This window comes from Saccoglossus kowalevskii, chromosome 1 (assembly GCF_978046115.1).
Source record: "Saccoglossus kowalevskii chromosome 1, keSacKowa6.1, whole genome shotgun sequence".
Lineage (NCBI taxonomy): Eukaryota > Metazoa > Hemichordata > Enteropneusta > Harrimaniidae > Saccoglossus > Saccoglossus kowalevskii.
In genome coordinates, this window is record NC_140641.1 from 17,263,501 (window position 1) to 17,280,986 (window position 17,486).

At 34.1% G+C, this 17,486-nt stretch overlaps 1 protein-coding gene across 1 annotated transcript; it reads right to left on the bottom strand.

Annotated features, from left to right (window-relative positions):
• Nucleotides 1-1,817: 1,817 nt before the first annotated feature.
• LOC100368277 (cathepsin F-like) lies at nucleotides 1,818-12,976 on the bottom strand. Its single transcript, XM_002734932.3, has 9 exons — nucleotides 12,770-12,976; nucleotides 7,622-7,676; nucleotides 6,353-6,466; nucleotides 5,902-6,147; nucleotides 4,506-4,586; nucleotides 3,690-3,809; nucleotides 2,926-3,081; nucleotides 2,593-2,651; nucleotides 1,818-1,910 (listed from the first exon to the last, which is right to left on the bottom strand). The coding sequence occupies exons 1-9, from the start codon at nucleotides 12,920-12,922 to the stop codon at nucleotides 1,836-1,838; spliced, it is 1,059 nt and encodes a 352-aa protein (XP_002734978.1). The 5' UTR covers nucleotides 12,923-12,976; the 3' UTR covers nucleotides 1,818-1,835.
• Nucleotides 12,977-17,486: the final 4,510 nt, after the last annotated feature.

Sequence of the window (17,486 nt, forward strand, 5' to 3'; positions counted from 1 at the left end):
GTCAAACAAATCTTGGAGTATTTGTAGTTCGTTTTTTTTTTATCCAATCAAAAAACAGAAAAATGGTTTGGTTCGAGTGTAAATCTGTGCGTCAAATGAGGTGCATTTGTAAAATCTTTTTACACCCACCCGACAACCAACTGCTATGCAATACTACTGTCCGATTATCAATTTGGAAAAAAACTAAAGGAATTAAGTTTTTTATCCGACATCGATCTTTTGACGTCGTCCCTTACTCAAGTGTTTTCTGTAATGTTGCTGTAACATCTTATTGTTGTGCCTACCTCAACAGTGTACCCCCTGTACAGTAATTCTTCTCTGAATTAAGCTTATGAAATTATTGTGTTCATAAGACGGTATTGATAACTTGTGTATTACATGTTTCCATACTAAATGCGACAAACATACTACTGTGGAATACTTTATTTTCGCTGGAATTAATTTTCGCTGAAAAGGCTTTTTGGGCGTTTTGTGTGGAATTAATTTTCACTGATTTTTGATGAGTTTAATGTGAAATATAGGAAAAAAAGTATATTCGCTGGATTTTATTTTCACAGAAACATCCTTTCAGCGAAAATAGCGAAAATAAATTCCAAGCGAAAATAAAGTATTCTACAGTATTCGGGTCGTGGTTGTATATATGGCATCAGAATTATCCAAAAATGTGAGTTTTAGTTTGAGATTGCTAGGTTACCATGCATGTTGTGACTGTCGATTTTGTCGTGTTAAGCAATTTGATCGTTATTATTGAAAACACTGATTATTGTATTATCGAAGTTTCTTAAATACTGTACTTTATATATTTGATTACATGTATCATTTTTGCTTTAAACCACGTCTATAAATAGACATGTTGGTGACACAAGTGCAAACGTGATAGAAAACACCACTTTATTATGCATTTCTATAATGGTAACTTTCGACCAATGAGGGACATTCCCGCCTAGGGTTCAGAATCCCACCGAGCCTATAAATAGGACGCGCAAGTGTTTTAGCGCTAGTCTTTACTGTGTTGTTGTTTTCAACATTTGTTTACATATCTCTTTATGGTAAATTCTCCGGTGTATCAGTGGATATACTGTATTGATGTAATAAACTACTCTTACGCGTTTATTACTTACGTATTCGTTTCCTGTGATTGATTTGTTTGCATAGCCTGGCATTTCTTAGTTATTTTGGATATAACCCAGTCACGAATCATAACCCCACAGATTTCGCAAGCCAATCGGGGTTGATATACTTTAGTATTTATCAAGAATACACAGTTTTATGCTAGCAGTTATGCTCAGTAATTCTCAGAAAACAGGTCTATTGACCAAGAAATCGTGATTTCTTGTGGTTGCTATCAAATGTGAATCAAATGTGGATGCTATCAAAGGCAAACACCACACCAGACATATTTATAGTGCATTGAGTCAATAGAACATATAAAGAAAGTGACAAAGTAATATCAGTTGTAGAAAAATTAAATTCAGAAACAAATTTGATTCTATCCAAATGCAATTACAATGTATGATCAACACTGCCTATACATTCTGTGAATATAAACAAATTGTTTATCATAGAAATCTTTCCCAGGCAGAACTCAAGATTGTATTAAAATTAACTTTTACACAAATATTTTATAATTTATGATTTTTTAAAAATCAGTCCTGATTATTAACAGTATTGCATTAAAATAACACAGTGATTCAATACACTGTGTACCCGTAACACTACTGGGTTCTTATGCGAAGGAAGAATTGAAAAGTGTTATTTTGATAATTAATTTCACTTATAGTGGTTGTACACTAGGTAGCAATTAAAGCCACATCTGGTAGATGATGTAGTGTATTTTATTTCACTATAGCCGAAGTACACATTTCGTTTAAACCACACACTCCACCGCCGCGATATACTAAGTAATAACCCTGCAAAAGACAATAACATAAATAAATAATATTAGTACAATAATATTATAACTACTGTGATTTACTACAAGTTTTAGAAATTCTTAGTCATCTTGCTGTTTCTCGCATTTTGCGTCACACATTGTTGATTGAAAACTCATATCGGCATTGCTGTGTACATTGATTTAAAGCGGGGGAGTTGTCACTTGCGCACGGGTCAGATGGCCATAGCGTGTCATTGTTTACAAACAAGCGTCTACTCATGAGCCTTTGCATTTTTAGTGTGTGTTGTTATCGTCACTTGGAACTCAATTCCAGTGTGTACGTAGGGGACGACCCTCCCGCTTAAATCAATGAGGCAATGCACCACTGAAAGACATACACATATGATTATGACTGTTTATATATTACAATGGCACAATCTTTCTCTTTAGTCACATTCACTAATGCTCCAGTACACAATCAATTACATTAGCTGGTAAAAACACCCACTTATATACAATGTGCACTATATTGGTATTTCAGTTTTTCACAATAATCAAGTAATAACAAACAATAAAGACAATGTTCCAAGGATTATTACAGAGAGCAGTTGTCATGAGTGTGTTTTTGCATAGAGCTAAGGTCTTTGGTTTTTGGCACCTGCAGTTAAATTTTCTCCATTGTAAAAAAATAAACAAATTAGTAACATTGATGAACTTACTTCCACACCCCACGACCTGCCCCAACTATTTTTGATGATCCAATACGGAGTACCATCCTCTACAAAAGACATAAAATAAGTTTAGATTCATGATATAAAGAAGAAGACAAATCTATAAAAAAAAAATATGCAATAGTTACTTTTTGTTACCTTACACAAAATAAATCCGCATGATTGTTTTTGTATAGATATACAACTCTGCCATTTAGGTAAGTACATGTACACACGTTATTATAGCAAATATAGTTTAGAAAACTTAAGTGATTTCCAGAGTATTAAGAACAAAATTAACTCAAAATGATGTGAGAAACCATGAAAGAGACAAATCCATACTTGTTCCATATCCCACAATGAGAACGCCATGGTCTAGGTTCTCTGGATTACAGAATATCTTCCATGGATGGGACACTCCACCAAAGTAGAACTGCATGGCATTGGCGTTAATACCGATAGATATTGGTCCATTAGCAGCCAACCAACTGGCCATATCTGTAACACCAACAAAATTATGTCATTAATAATACTGGTAGTAATAACTCATACTTTTTCATTTATCTAAGACAGAGTAAAACGGAGATCTGAAACTATGGCAACTGTCAAAGAAAGAAGAATACATGCAATGTGTTGATTAAAATGATTTTGACTCAACAGTTCCGAGCAATGACTTCCATATCACAGGCAAATACCTGGTGAGAGGTGACAGGTTTACAAATAAGATATAGAACTATGGTAATTGTTACAGAGAATTATTTCATACAAGGCCGGAAGTTATACTTGTTTTTGGTCAGTGAGCACATCAATTCAAAGAAGGTTGCTCACAACTTTTTTTTTTTTGGTTTCTGCCAAAATACTGTTAAAATAAAAAATGAGCCAGATACTTTAGTAAAATGCCAGTAGAAACGTACTTTATGCATGTCATTGTTCAATGATTTGATTCTATTTTATGTCATTGTTACTACACTTGACTCAACAGGGGAAAGTGCTTAAATGCGACAGAAATAGGACCCAAATTTTGAATGTTGGAAAATATGCAAATATGAATCAAACAAATGCAAGTACTAGTACTGCTTTTTATGTCAAATGTATAATAATCTCACCTCCTTCATCCTTAGAGATGTTCATTGATCCATTGATGTAGACTTTATTTAAAGTAGCATTTAATTTACAATCTTGATCACGGCCGGTATATGGGTAGTCGTCTTCACTCATAATACCGCCTAAATAGTAATAAACATCACAAAGATGTAATTAATATGTCAGCTCATTATTAATTAGTTTGGTTTTTAGCGTAACAATAATCACCATACTCCCAGCTCCTTGACACGTTTCGTTATTGTACAAAGAAAGTACCCACAATGCAACACCATGCGTCTCAACGAAGTTGTTTACTCTAATCAATAAACGACTATGAGTATGTTATTCAAAAAATGAATATACGATAATGGTCAGACAGTACTGGTAAAGTAATAAAGTTATTATAATGATGAACCACATTGGAGAAATGCAAGACAGTGTGCCAGCCGTAGACATGTATTTGAATCCAATATAGCAATGTACATGTACGTGGTGAATTCAGTGTCATTACAATATACATTTGTACCACCAATATGGAACAAATATAACGCAGTAGAGTACATTGTAATCCTCTAATATTTGTCACACAATGTTCAAATTATGTCAATTTTGAGATGAAACAAATCTTTGCAAAATTCACAAAAACGTTGTTGCAGTGGAAACTCAAAATTTTGTAAAATTTGGTCCTTGCAAACATTTTACATTGAAATAACAGGCGGTCAAAATATAATGGTCTACAGTAATACAGAACATAACTCTCCAACTACAATGCAGTGTATAGCTATTCTTATATTTACTGTTTTTATAATTCACAAAGGAAGTAATGATGTAACACTCACCAAATCTCATGATTTCTTGGTATGCATTTGAAGGGAGTCCACCATTACAACCCTGATCAAGCTTATCACAGTCCACTAACTCTGTGCGGCGACAAACAAATTCAAACACAACCCAGTCAGTACACAGTTTGTATCTGTCATTATACACTGACTGCATGTCAGTATTGGCATTTATATGTCGCATATATGTAGTGAGACATCAAGAAAAACTTGAAAGATTAGAGCATTTTCGGTATCACACATGCATTAACTGTCTCATCAATTCTACGATGCAACAGAATCACTACAACGAAATATACAACCAGTGGACAACAAAATGCACAACTAAATATTTAAGTCACCATGCATAAATGTTTGTCTGATCAACATTGAAATCATACTGCATCTTTATGTGTTAAGAGGTTTACTGTGAAATATCACTGTGGATACAGTATACACAACCTTAGACTTCAGACTGAATAACAACAATTACTAGTACTCCCATGATGCAATGACACTAGCATGTAATAATATTGTCTACAATAGATGTGGTTTATACCCATGACATCATAAGCTAGTACCGTATTAGTATTAGCACAGTCCCTCTATAGGGACTGTGGTATTAGTATTAGTATTAGTACTGTATTAGAAGCCGCATCCCTAATAAAAGCCGCACCCATTCTTTTTGAACAATTCAGACCCCAAAATTTACTATTTCTTTTTTTTTTTTTTTTTTTTTTTTAAATATTTTTGTGTCAGGCGACAGTTCTGGACATTGAATGTCACCGTTGTCTCTCCTGACTTTTTTTTGTATGTGCAAATTGCAAGTGCTAGTGCTGACACATAGTGCATTTTGTCACAGAAGTCATATTCAAGTTTGAGACTTCATGACAGGGCTGTGTGGCCATCTCTTTGGCAAATGGCAATTTTAATGTGCTATTCTGGCGTCAACCAGGCTCGGTCGAACACAAGCACCTGCGGACCTTAACAAAGGTTCCCCCAAAGTCGCATTCGTTAGTGAATGAATCTTGGCCAGTGGAATTGGCCTTCCCATTGAGTCTGTGGCACACTCACCCAGGGTAGGGGTTAACCCTTTGATGTTCAGCCTAAGGCAGGATTTGAACTTGGGTCTACCGATCATGAGTCTGGAGCGACAACCACTATGCTACCAGTGACCAGTGACTATTTCTTATATGTGTAGAAGTCGCATCCCCTCTGTTGCATTGTATCATTTTAATAGAAGCCGCAGCTTTTAATACAGATTTTACAGTACCGAATATTATCCACTCACCCTTGGTTCATGGATAAATACTAGCCCACGACATCACTTACTTGACTCCGGAAAATTTGTTTTCAACATTATTACAAAATTCATTTCAACACAATAATGTCTAATAAGGAATGAAATTTGCTATACCTTGTTCTGAGAGAGACACTAGCGTTCCTTTCTTTATCTTCCACTGTCCTTCAATATTGCCGGTTGTAGAGAATGCCCAGCATGACCCGCATGTACCTTGATTTTTGACCTTTGTTACAGCATTCTTATCCGCATCTCTCCAATCAAAAGCTGCAGGTGGTGTACCCTTCGGTATCTCTGCCTTCTTCATGTGTGGATCACTACCTCGCCATACTGGAGTCAAATAATATTTCCTGAACTCCTCCTCTGGAAAAAAAGAATGTCTGATTTTATAGTAAAACAAACACAATGTAAAAATAACATTCAAGGATTTATTGGCAAATACAAGGATTAAATTTTGCAAAAGTCAATGCAACTCACTGTCTTATTGATCACAAAATGACATGTTTTGACCATATACTATGTAACAACTGAAACCAATTGGTCATTATTTAAAGCCGATATACTACACCTGAAAGATCCATGAACTTGGTGACGCCATATTGTCCTGTAGCTTGTTCAGTTTGTTGTAACCGTTCAGCTTTCAGCAAGTTATCTTGGAAAATCTGGTAGCGTAATTGATGTTCTAGTTGTACAATTATAGAAATATATATGGTGTTAGAAGTGTATATGCAAAATCTTAAATCCACATAATATTTTCTGAATTTTTTTCAAAATACGAAATTTGGTAAATAAAATAAAGAACACATCATTGTCAATGACATAGTCCTTGTTCAGTTTCAGCCTAGGCATGCCTGAAAAACATGCAGGACAAAAGCGTGGATCATCATAAAAATGAACAGAAACAAAATGGCAGCCAATCATGGATGTCATTCAACAAATTTGATCAAATTTCACAATAACATATCCAACAGTATAACCTATGAATATAGTACTTGAGTACAAGCTTTCAATTGAATCAGGTGATAAATTAGCCAAGAATCAGCATAGAAATGAATAAAAACAAAATGGACGCCAATATGACATGCACATGTGAACCAATATGCTGATCCTCATACAAAGTTTTGAATGAAATTTTCCTGTTCTTTCCCACGGAATGATTCAGACACATTTAACCATGAGAAATGAGCAAATTTGATGACTAAAATGGCCGCCAGACAGCCATATTTCACCGAATAACAAAAATAATCAGTGTGCATATGTAAGTCACCATACATTGTCTTTATTTGGAGTTTTAATGAGATTGGTCAAAGCATGTCTGAGAAATAGCATACATGGACCTTAAATTGGTAGTTGCATCAAAATTTTGACAACAAAAATTATGGTTTTCAAATGGTAATGGTGCTGACTTGCAATTGACAAAATTTGAACCAGATCTCCAATTTTGAAATGATTCATGGGTGTCATTTTAACAAAGGTAATGTTTTGTAATTTTATGATATTGTCCGAGGTAATTAATAATAAAAAATAATAAAATAAAAATAAAAACAATTTGAAATAAATATATAAAAATATTGAAAATAAAATAATTCTAACAAAAACACAAACAAAGATCTCATTTTAATCAGTCTAACAAAGAGTATATGGTCACATCAACTCCTGCTACACACTGCTCAATACTCCCTATACTGAAATTGTATACACATTTCTTGGTTTCTAAACAATAACCTCATACTACTGATCACAGATCTGATCTGTGACTGAAAATAAATTCTATTAAAAATCCTGCTAAGCATATATTTCTGTAGCATATATCAGGTACATGTGGAAGGGAGCTCACCTTCTTCTGTATCATACTTTTTATCATAAGTCTTCATAAAATCTTGAAATAGATCCTGCCAAAATATAAATACAAACATCAAAATGAATATTTTTCATTTTTTGAAAGAAAGGAACATGAACATGCTTAGAATTATTTTCGCTATTTTCGCTGAAGGGATGATTCAGTGAAAATAAAATCCAGTCAATATACCTTTTTTCTATATTTTACATTCATCTCGCCAAAAATCAGGGGAACAAAAATATCAAACAAAACACCCAAAATATCTTTTCAGTGAAAATTAATTTACAGCTAATATTTTACAGTATTTTACAGTATCTTGGTATAGTTAGCAGTCCAAATGAACATTTATCACTATCAATTTTTGATAAATTAATCAGACCAAATATTGTCTGTGGTAGTGACTTCTGGGCTGATGAATGTAATATGAAAGCTAGTATTAGGCGTATTAATGCATACCTCCAAATTAGCTATTCATAGCAAAAGTTTTCATCCAAAAAACAATTTTAACTGATAAAATTTTACAATCAGGTCAGTAACAGCGAAAACACATTACTGAATGAAACAAACAAAAGTTCAAGGGCAAATCATGGTACTCTGAAAATAGAATCAACATTAAAAAAACAGCAGATAAATACAAACATGAAACCTTGAAGGAATTTTTAAAAACAAAATTTGGCAAAAGAAATTTATAATGAAAACAGAGCAAATCCAAATGCAAGAAATAAACCATGGTTACCAGTAACCGTGAACAAATTAAGAACATACATGCACAGGGTATTTAAAAAGAATATCCACTTAGAAAGTTACCTAACTGGTTTGAAAAATAATGTTCTATGTAAGTCTCTCACCACATTCCACCAACTAAAAATTGAATGTGGTCGTCATAATAATATGTCTGTTATTGATATATGAAAATTGTGATGTCAGTGACATTGAAGATGAATAGCATTTCTCCATGTCTTTATCATACACAAAGGAAAGAATTGTTTTTAGAAGCTTACAAAATTAATGATATGATAATAGTATTCAATTAAACAAAACCTTGCTCAGTTTGAAGGTATGCAACACAGACAACAACACACACATTAATTGTTTTATTTTAAAAGTTTATAAAACTGTATTTCCTTTACTTTTTTGGGCACAGATCTAGAAGCAGTACCTACACACGAATTGGTGACGTCATAAAATACATGACCTTCAATCGGGGTCGTTTCCTCGGTATATACGAATTGGTATATACAAATTACAATAAAAATACTTAAGACATTACACATAAGGTAAAACAAATCACGTGACAATATAATGATAATAACGGTAATAAATCCTAGCTTAACAGTTGAACAGAACGCTCATATAGTCAGTCGGGTGACGCCGAGGGTCACGAACTGTGTTGCAAAATGGTCGTGTGGTTGAAACTGGGTCATGGCGTGACGGGTGAGGAAGACATCATTAAACACTCAAAATCACAATAAAACGGGGAAGTGGTTGCATATTACGGCGTAGCTAACATGGGAAATAAAAAAACGCCCAATACAAACGACATGGGTTCAAATCACACTAGATACACACTCACCAGAACCGAAGCAATCAGAAACGAGCAATCGTTTTGGCTTTTCCGTTCAACTCATCGGAACACTGGAGTAGTTAGAAAAATGAACACCACTTAACGACCAACGTCGTGGCGTGGTACACAAGCGTGCCACAAAATAAAACAAAATTAGCTTGAAAAGAACAGTGGGTTCGAGTCCCGCTCAGAGCTACCGTAAAAACGTAAATCAAATAAACTGAAATCTCTCAAACCGTAAACAAGTAAACAAAGAACGTCGCAAAAAAATAATAAACCTCACAAAACTTCACCATACAAAACTGAATGAATAAATAATAAAATAACTAACGTCTTAAAATGGACGACGCAACAGTTTCCAGATTGTGACAAGAGATAAACAAGACCCAAGTCAAGGTAAGTTTTGTTAAAGTGTCAATGGCGTTCCCTATATTACGAAAACAATTCAGGCAACAGAAGATTATCTTCTGTGGTGTTGTTGAATTTATACTGTGTCTGCGGAATTGTTGATTGAGGGTTCGAAGCCAGCAGTTAAAATTTTGTTAGAAAGTTTCACAATTAAATCAAATATCCAACAATACCAGTATATTTATTTCATTATTTTAACAACTTGCAATGGTGGAAGTTGGTCAAACACGAGTTCTTACACCTAAATAAGTATCAAATATTTGTCGACACATTTATTCTCTCAACCTTGTAGAGGTGGAAATTAATTAAACAACAGGTATTTACTCACAAATATAATGGTCAATATTTGTCCATACATTCATTCTGTCAATTTAAGAACTTGTAATTGTTGGAATTAATCAAATGAGAGTTGTCTTCACCAAAATAAGTTTCAAATACTTGTCCATACATTTATTCTCTCAATTTAACAACTTGTAATGGTGTAAAATAATTAAACGAGAGCTGTCTACACAAAAATAAGTCTAAAATATTTGTCCGCACATTTAGTCTCTCAATTTAACAACTTGTAATGGTGTAAAATAATTAAACGAGAGCTGTCTACACCAAAATAAGTCTAAAATATTTGTCCGCACATTTATTCTCTCAATTTAACAACTTGTAATGGTGTAAAATAATTAAACGAGAGCTGTCTACACCAAAATAAGTCTAAAATATTTGTCCGCACATTTATTCTCTCAATTTAACAACTTGTAATGGTGTAAAATAATTAAACGAGAGCTGTCTACACCAAAATAAGTCTAAAATATTTGTCCGCACATTTATTCTCTCAATTTAACAACTTGTAATGGTGTAAAATAATTAAACGAGAGCTGTCTACACCAAAATAAGTCTAAAATATTTGTCCGCACATTTATTCTCTCAATTTAACAACTTGTAATGGTGTAAAATAATTAAACGAGAGCTGTCTACACCAAAATAAGTCTAAAATATTTGTCCGCACATTTATTCTCTCAATTTAACAACATGTAATTGTGGGAATTAATCAAACGAGAGATGTCTACACAAAAATAAGTCTAAAATATTTGTCCGCACATTTATTCTCTCAATTTAACAACTTGTAATTGTGGGAATTAATCAAACGAGAGATGTCTACACAAAAATAAGTCTAAAATATTTGTCCGCACATTTATTCTCTCAATTTAACAACTTGTAATTGTGGGAATTAATCAAACGAGAGCTGTCTACACCAAAATAAGTCTAAAATATTTGTCGGCACACTTATTCTCTCAATTTAACAACTTGTAATGGTGTAAAATAATTAAACGAGAGCTTTCTACACCAAAATAAGTCTAAAATATTTGTCCGCACATTTATTCTCTCAATTTAACAACATGTAATTGTGGGAATTAATCAAACGAGAGATGTCTACACAAAAATAAGTCTAAAATATTTGTCCGCACATTTATTCTCTCAATTTAACAACTTGTAATTGTGGGAATTAATCAAACGAGAGATGTCTACACCAAAATAAGTCTAAAATATTTGTCCGCACATTTATTCTCTCAATTTAACAACTTGTAATTGTGGGAATTAATCAAACGTGAGTTGTTTACATCAAACTAAGTATTAAATATTTGTTGAGACATTTATTCTCTCAATTTAACAACTTGTAATGGTGTAAAATAATTAAACGAGAGTTGTCTACACCAAAATTAATCTCAAATATTTGTCTACACATTTATTGTCACAATTTAACCACTTGTTAATAGTGGAAATTACTTAAATGCGACTTGTTTAATCAGTTGACATCAATGCAACTTACCCGCAGACAGTGCACAACAGAGTATCATTATTGAGCAATTATAAACAGGAACGTGTCTTGGCATTAGGGTTAGGGTCGGGTCAGGTATGGGCAACGGAATTATTAACAGGAACGTGTCTTGGCATTAGGGTTAGGGTCGGGTCAGGTATGGGCAACGGAATTGGCAAACACCCAATTGGCAAGATGTACACTAACGGGTTATGGCATGCATATAGTTTACACAAGTAAAAACACAAAATTGGCAATTTTTTGGACAATTGTAACTCAATAATAGAAATATGTTGTATTTCTATATATATACACACTATATAGTCTTATCAAATGCAAACACATCCAGTCAATCCATTGTGGTCTTGTGGGTCAGTTCTCTACATAGTGATCAGGAGGACCTGGGTTCAATTCCCTTGCCTGCCCATCTTTTTCTCGCAAACACCATTTGGCAATAAAGCTAAATATGACAACAAATTATTTAATTTGCATGACTACCCACATAGCTCAGTTGATTTGTACTATGTCATCAATGTGAGCGATCGCTGGTTCGAATCCAGTATGTTTAGTTAGATTTTTGAATGCTAGTGAAGACAGTGCTTCTATGAATAGGACTTAAATCCTAACTCTCGTTAGGTACAGTGGACAAGACAGTGCGCTGGAAACTCAAAGATCGCAAGTTCGAATCATGTATTGGACACTCCTACAAAAGACATGAAAGACGTTAAAATCATAAACAGCGGATTCAAAAACTCAAGTCAGGAAAACAGAACACAAGAATACTACCCCACGAACACAGTTGACAGCTGTAGGTTACGTGCAACAACAGACACGAGGAGCATGGCTGCTCTGCAAATGGGTCCCTTCTTTTGTATTGACCCCCTAAGGATTGCTAATCCCCCTATCTAACTCTTCCCCCAAAAATAATATATCGCCCCTTTTAAAATGTATTGCCCCACAAATTAATGAATATTCATGAGCACAGAAACTGCTACGTCATGAATAAATTAGCATAATTTAAAAAAAATTTGCATAAAGTGTAGGTACTCCTTCTGGAGCTCTGCCCTTTTTTTATTTATTTTCATTTCATCAGTTCCTAGTTAATAACATATAATAATATAATTATATAATAATAACATTATTACTATATTGTATACAGTGACCTTGGCATTTATAGCTACAGGGGTTGAACATTGGAAAATTGAAGGGAATAAATTTTGAGAAGAAAAAAAAATCATCATTATTCTTTTTGTATTATCCCTCCAATGGTTTATCTGGGTAGAAAGCGCGTGTACAGCAGCTGCCAGTCATTCTATCAAAACAATGGTCACGTGAATGGCAAGCTTGTTGTTGACTGCGTTACCTGTGTCTTGTCCACTGAGCCTGATTCGTTCGTATTTCTTTCGATTTCGTCAATCATTGGAACATTATTTATAGTGATGGTCCTGGGGCCAATAGCTTGAGACCCTAATGCTACAGTCGATAAAAATACCGCGATTAACGTAAGTATCGCCATAGTTGCTCGACCAAACCAGTGCAGAAACTTTGTGTAAATCACGTGATTACTGGATCGATCGCCGTATTTATTATTTTAGAAGCATATATGGGATTTACTCACAAGAATATATTAAAAATAAACACTTTGTATTTTTAAACATAGAATTTAATAAATACTACACGATGGCGAAAACTGGATTATTGTTTGAGAAAGTGTATATGATTCCAAATAAATAACATTTGGACGAGGAAGTGAAAAGAAAGACTGTGCGATTTTACAAAAGCGCCATCTTCGATGGAAAATTTGCTGTCATTGACCCTACTTCAGAGGGCGCTATACAATCTCTAATGTCTCAATGATTTTCATATACTAGCACCGGATAATACATTAAACCATAGACAGTAAAGTCCCACTATACTGTCTGTGATTAAACATGTGTAAGATTATGAAAAAAATGGTTAGAATGGTGTGAAAGTTGCTTGGGAAGTCACAAATGATTTCCAACGTTGCTTGAGTTAGCTGGAAAAGCGACAAAGGCCCATGAAAATTAAATAAAAATAGGTTGCAAAGTAAAACAAGATAGCCGAAAAGTCGGAAATTTTAGGTGAAAAGTTAAAATAGAGATTGAAAAGTGACAGAAGTAACCTCGAAAGTGGAACATTATACTTCAAAGTTACTAAAATTTGCAGGGAAAGTTTAGGTAAAGTTGACAAAGAAGTTGCAAAGGGACAAAAATTAGCAGAAACGTCGAAAATGTGAAAAAGTCGAACTATAGGTTGTAAAGTGGTAATGTTTTCTGGAAATTCGATTACATGTAGTTGGGCAGGTAGTTGAAACAACATGTAGCAAAGTTGCGAAAATTGGATGGAAAGTCGAACATCTTTTTTGGAACGTTGAAAATTGGGTTGTAGACAATTGGAAATTAGCTGGAAAGTCGAAAATGTTGGTTGGAAAGTCGATTAATTTGTTGTAACTTGCAAAATTAGCATTCAAAAGTCACAAATGTTAGATGGAAAGTCGACAAAATTGTGCGAAAGTTGAAAAATAGCTTGCAAATGAGAGAAGTTAGCTGGAAAGTAAAAAATGTTGGACGATAAGTCAAACAACTTGTCGCAAAGTTGAAAAGTCGAAGAATACATCGGAAAGTTGCGACAGTTAGCTGAGAAGGCAAAAATTGGTTGCAGAGTACCTGAGTGTATTCTGCCATATGAGATTGTTCTCGTGGAGAAAGATCACGCATGCGTATAGCAATACTACCATACCTCATCAGTTTGCGCATTTTCTTCAATGCTGTCCAAATAAATAAAGACAAACAAAGTACGAATTATATTTATATGGAGGGGTCCAGAAAAAATAGCTAGACAAACAATGATTGGTAGAACTGAAAAAGGGGGAATTTCAATGCCAGATGTTAACGCCATTTATACAGCTCAGCGTATTAATTGGTTAAGGAGGATGTGTGATAAAAATATAGGTCATCCTTGGAAAACAATTTTCAACAAGCAGCTTGAAAAAGTTGGAGGCATTCACTTTCTTTTGAGATGTAATTTCAACCTGAAAAAATTGAATATAAGGGTGTCGAGAAGCCTTGAATCTATGCTAAATGAATGGACTAAAATTAAAACAAAAATGTCAATTGAACAAGAACCAAATGAATTACAGCAGATAATATGGAATAATGAAAAAATCCTATTTGCAGGAAAATCAATATTTTTCAAAGAATTTGTAGAAAGGGAAATTATATATGTGGGACAACTTTTTAAAACTCCTGTAGAATTAAGGACATGGAAGGACTTATTACAGAATGGAATCCCACAGAATTCAATGTTACGATGGTTTGGCATTATCAATGCCATTCCACATGAATGGAAAACTAATGTAAACAGAAAGAAACTACAAAATTTTGAAATAACTGAAGAAATTATACAGGTGCAAATAGGTAATATAAATGTTCATTTAAATGATTGTAACACTAGAAATATCACGAAAAAACTTGTAGAATTTTATTTTATACCACCAAGATCTGAACTGTATTTCACCTTGACATTGAATGCACAAATAGATTGCTGGTTAGCATTATATTCACTACCATTTATAACAACAATTGACACAAAATTGAGAACTTTTCAGTTTAAGATTTTACACAATATACTGCCAACAAATGTATTATTGGCGAGATTCAAACCATGTCTTGTTGAATCTTCAAAGTGTTCCTTTTGCGGAGAACAGGATGAAACTTTGTTACATCTATTTTACGATTGTATTTTTATTAGGGAATTCTGGGATGGTTTTTACATGCTGTGGGGAAGGAAAATGGGATTGGTAAATACACTTAATCCCATACAGGTTATCCTTGGAGATGAAGATTTTTCCATTCTCTTAAATATTACATTATTGGCAGCCAGATATTACATATACAGTGCAAGGTGTAAAAAACAGAAGCCGGATTTAATGGCTTATAGAAAATACATGCAAAATGTAAAAAGTATAGAATTTCATATTGCAATCAGAAAAAATAAATTAAAAGGACACCTTAAAAAATGGGGAAATTTTCTGAAAGTTATGGGTTAGACTGATGTAATAAATGTACCTGAGGTCATTGAAGCTAGTTATAAACCAAGTATTGGAACTTATAAATGAGCAAGAAAATACAAGAAATGTAATCCTATTTTATTGTGTATTTCAAGTATTGTAATTCATATGAGATACCCCAATAAAATATTACTAAAAAAAAAAAAAAAAAAAAATAATAACATTTCGTGTTTGAATGAAAAGAAGGCTGTTGACAAAATGCAAATTCACCATATGCATTTTTTTAGGTCACTGACAATACATCCACCAAACATAAAACGTTTGTCTTGTGATAAATTTGTTTTTGCGTATCTGTTGACCGACTTAATTAGTTGATTACTAGCGAATTGCTGTGTTATGTCTGTCATCGTTTAGGGAGGCGAGGTTCTGGACGGAACTCGACTCAGTGATTTGGAACTAATTACGATATAACCGTCGCTATTCGGACTACTATTTCTGACAGTTGGAATTCGCAGTTACTAATGTAGTGAACGATTAATCAAAAGATATGACGTATCCAGTACTTAGTGTGATTGGCTTTATGATTGCAGGTTACGCCCTACAGTCTTTTTACTTCTTTGTAATTGGTCAAGGTTTTGAAAGTGAATAAAGTTGTTTTAGTTGGTCTTGGCGAGTACACCAGGACAGACTACGCAGTCCAGTCCTGGAGAGTCTTGGGGCGAGTCTTGACACAGTCTTGGGCGAGTCTTGGATCAGCCTTGCGATAGTCTTGGGGACTTTTCCCCAGGGCGCTGTTGGTTATAGAGTGCTCGACTGACCGACTAAGACGAGAGTTGAAACGTATTTCGTTGTGTGTGTCTTATTTGACTGTAAAGCTTAAGTGACTTTCCCGATCCCGTACCTCAAGGGGACGCGATAGAGAGACGAGACGAGATTTCCCCCCCCCCCCTGACACGTGCGGAGGACCCCAGAGAGAAGAATCCCCCCCCCCGTGATAGTCTACTCAACATGTCACAGGGAAATATGTGTCTTTCTGCGAATAAAAGAGAGGGACAAATGTGGCACACATTTTTTTTCGAACCTTGCATATATTCAATGTCTTTCAAAATAGACAGAGATTATCAACATTTTTTTTCGTAGCAACGCTGGGTTGAAAGATAAAAGTTTCAAGTGCCCAGTGAATGGAACATTGCTGTTCACTTCTGGGGTGTTCGAAATTAACTATGTTACCTGTTAGACGGGACCGTATTTTTCACTGCCTGAAAATTGGTTAAAATGTTCTGAAAGTTTACTTGAAAAGTCGAGAAAAGGTTCAAAAGTTGCGAAAGTTAGCTGGAAAGTCGGAAATGCTAAGTGAAAAGTCTAACAATATGTTGCAAAGTAGCGAAAGATAGCTTGAAAGTTGCTTGAAAAGACGAATCAACGCATTCTAAATTCAAAAAAGTCAAAAGTAGGTTGGAAAAAAAAAGACGTTAGCTGGAAGGTCAAAAATGTTGGATGAAAATTGCTTTTTAAGTACTTTGTTCAAATTTAGCGTACACTTATAGTTTTATTTTTCCAAAGTCGGAACTATCATTTTCTGTGAAAGTAATGATCTTGTTGTGTCGACAGTAAGTTTTGGAAATATCTATTTGAGAAATGAGGATTTTTTTTTAAATCAACTCCGAATACATTCGTGGGTGACAGTCTCCTTAATTTCTTCTTCAATTTCTTTTTTGTATCTGCAAAACAAGTTTATTTATATTTATATTTACAGATGTCAAACAAGATACCAAGCTTTAGTTTTAAATATTTTGCGCAGAATGTTTATTGCTAATAGAACAAGAAAACTTGGAAAACAGATGGGAATAATTCCTTTATATTGTGACACAGGCCTAGCCAAAATAAACACAGCGATTCGGGATGTACCTACTCGTAATTTGTAAGGTATTTTATTATTTGAGTTCACCGCTGCTGGCGCTATGCTAAGTAATGTTTGCATACATGAAATGTGCATTTGTAAAGTGTGACTCAATAAAAGAAAAAAAAAGAAAGAAAAACTTGGCCATTT

Excerpts from the sequence above, each read along its gene's own strand:
- LOC100368277 (XM_002734932.3), bottom strand. The coding sequence starts at position 12,922 with ATGGCGATACTTACGTTAATCGCGGTATTTTTATCGACTGTAGCATTA. Across the intron at positions 7,677-12,769 it reads GCTCAGTGGACAAGACACAG|GATCTATTTCAAGATTTTAT; the intron begins GTAACGCAGTCA and ends ATATTTTGGCAG. Across the intron at positions 4,587-5,901 it reads AGTGTCTCTCTCAGAACAAG|AGTTAGTGGACTGTGATAAG; the intron begins GTATAGCAAATT and ends GTCGCCGCACAG.